The sequence below is a fragment of the Branchiostoma floridae genome, chromosome 17 (assembly GCF_000003815.2).
Source record: "Branchiostoma floridae strain S238N-H82 chromosome 17, Bfl_VNyyK, whole genome shotgun sequence".
In the NCBI taxonomy this organism is placed as follows: domain Eukaryota; kingdom Metazoa; phylum Chordata; class Leptocardii; order Amphioxiformes; family Branchiostomatidae; genus Branchiostoma; species Branchiostoma floridae.
Window position 1 is genome coordinate 18,051,301 of NC_049995.1, and position 2,500 is coordinate 18,053,800.

The window sequence follows — 2,500 nt, forward strand, 5'->3', positions numbered from 1 at the left end:
TCGTCGCAAATCTGCAGTACGTAATTTGTGCGGCAACCCAGTAATGGATCCGCCCCATAAGTGTCGCCAAAATCCTTAGTACGTACCTTGTGCGGCGGACCCGTGAATGGCGGCGAGCGCCACAGCGGCGGTCAGCAGTAGTTTCCCCAGCATGATGTTGTGTGGATATCTGTAAAAGAGCGGGGATTCAATATGCATAAATCCATAGCCTTAAGTAATCTCCAAGCAGATCTCTATTATGGTTAGCAATATCAAGCCTACTAGCAATACACATTTGCCAAGTAGCCCAAATTGCTAGTCGGCTTGAATTTGACCGCACCTTAAAGCTATAATAAGTATTGTCTCATCGGCCAATAGTCAGTTCTCCGTTCTTTAGAAGCATAGGCCCGACAATGGCTTGTCACTGGCAAATGGTCAGTCCCTCCGTTCCTGGTACTGCTGGTCCGGAAAAGGCTTGCCTTACCGGCCAATGGTCAGTCCCTCCGTTCCGTGGTACCACGGGTCCGGAAAAGACTTGTCTTACCGGCCAATGGTCAGTCCCTCCGTTCCGTGGTACCGCGGGTCCAACAAAGGCTTGTATTACCGGCCAATGGCCAGTTCTCCGTTCTTTAGAAGCATAGGCTAGACTATGGCTTGTCACTGGCAAATGGTCAGTCCCTCCGTTCCCTGGTACCACGGGCCCTGCAATGGCTTGTCTTACCGGCCATTGGTCAGTTCTCCGTTCTGTGATACCGCGGGTCCGAAAAAAGGCTTGTCTTACCGGCCAATGATCAGTCCCTCCGTTATGTGGTACCGCGGGTCCGACAAAGTCTGGTCTTACCGGCCAATGGTCAGTTCTTTGTTCTTTGGTACTGCTGGTCCGGCAAATGTTTGTCTTACCGACCAATGGTCAGTTCTCCGTTCTTTAGATGCATAGGCCCGGCAATGGCTTGTCACTGGCAAATGGTCAGTCCCTCCGTCCCTGGTACCGCGGGTCCGGTAATGGCTTGTCTTACCGACCAATGGTCAGTCCCTCCGTTCTGTGGTACTGCTGGTCCGGTAAAGTCTTGTCTTACCTGCCATTGGTCAGTTCTCCGTTCTTTAGAAGCATAGGCCCGACAATGGCTTGTCACTGGCAAATGGTCAGTCCCTCCGTTCCGTGGTACCGCGGGTCCGGAAAAGTCTTGTCTTACCGCCCAATGGTCAGTCCCTCCGTTATGTGGTACTGCTGGTCCTGCAATTGCTTGTCTTACCGCCCAATGGTCAGTCCCTCTGTTCTGTGGTACCGCGGGTCCGACAAAGTCTTGTCTTACCGACCAATGGTCAGTTCTCCGTTCTTTAGAAGCATAGGCCCGACAATGGCTTGTCACTGGCAAATGGTCAGTCCCTCCGTTCTGTGGTCCTGCAGGTCCGGCAAAGTCTTGCCTTAGCGGCCAATGGTCAGTTCTCCGTTCTTTAGAAGCATAGGCCCCACAATGTCTTGTCTTACCGACCAATGGTCAGTTCTTTGTTCTCTGGTACTGCTGGTCCGGAAAATTTTTGTCTTACCGACCAATGGTCAGTTCTCCGTTCTTTAGATGCATAGGCCCGACAATGGCTTGTCACTGGCAAATGGTCAGTCCCTCCGTTCTGTGGTACCATGGGTCCGGCAATAGCTTGTCTTACCGACCAATGGTCAGTCCCTCCGTTCCATGGTCCTGCAGGTCCGGCAAAGTCTTGCCTTAGCGGCCAATGGTCAGTTCTCCGTTCTTTAGAAGCATAGGCCCCACAATGTCTTGTCTTACCGGCCAATGGTCAGTCCCTCCGTTCTGTGGTACTGCTGGTCCGGTAAAGTCTTGTCTTACCTGCCATTGGTCAGTTCTCCGTTCTTTAGAAGCATAGGCCCGACAATGGCTTGTCACTGGCAAATGGTCAGTCCCTCCGTTCTGTGGTACCGTGGGTCCGGCAATAGCTTGTCTTACCGGCCAATGGTCAGTCCCTCCGTTCCGTGGTCCTGCAGTTCCGGCAATAGCTTGTCTTTTCGACCATTGGTCAGTTCCCCGTTCTTTAGAAGCATAGGCACGACAATGGCTTGTCGCTGGCAAATGGTCAGTCCCTCCGTTCTCTGGTACTGCTGGTCCGGCAAAGGTTTGTCTTTCCGGCCAATGGTCAGTCCCTCCGTTCCCTGCTAGCGCGGGTCCAGGAATGTATTGTGTTACCGGCCAATGGTCAGTCCGTCCGTTCCATGCAAGTGCGGTTCCAGGAAAGGCTTGTCCTACCGACCAATGGTCAGATCTCCATTCCCTGCTAGTGCGGTTCCGGGAAAGGCTTGTCATACCGGCCAATGGTCAGTCCGTCCGTTCCCTGCTAGTGCAGTTGGTCAGCCCCACTTAGCATTGGCTGGTTAGTTTTTCCTACCGTCTTTAGTTCTGGGCATAAAAGTGAGTGTGGGACATTTATCTCTAAGGAATATCGCATGAACAACAAATCCTCGGAGCGTGCTTCCTGGCCTCGGCGGACGGGGTAAGGTCCCACCCAGTAC

At 52.8% G+C, this 2,500-nt stretch overlaps 1 protein-coding gene across 1 annotated transcript in view; it reads right to left on the reverse strand.

Moving 5' to 3' along the window:
- The window catches only part of LOC118404439, an 8,202-nt gene extending 6,167 nt beyond the window's left edge, over positions 1–2,035 (reverse strand). The window contains exons 1-2 of the mRNA XM_035803514.1: positions 1,941–2,035; positions 87–169 (exon numbers count right to left, since the gene is read on the reverse strand). Of these exons, the coding sequence (XP_035659407.1) occupies positions 87–169; positions 1,941–2,035 (178 nt within the window). The remainder of the gene's footprint in view (positions 1–86; positions 170–1,940) is intronic.
- Between the last annotated feature and the right edge of the window lie 465 nt (positions 2,036–2,500).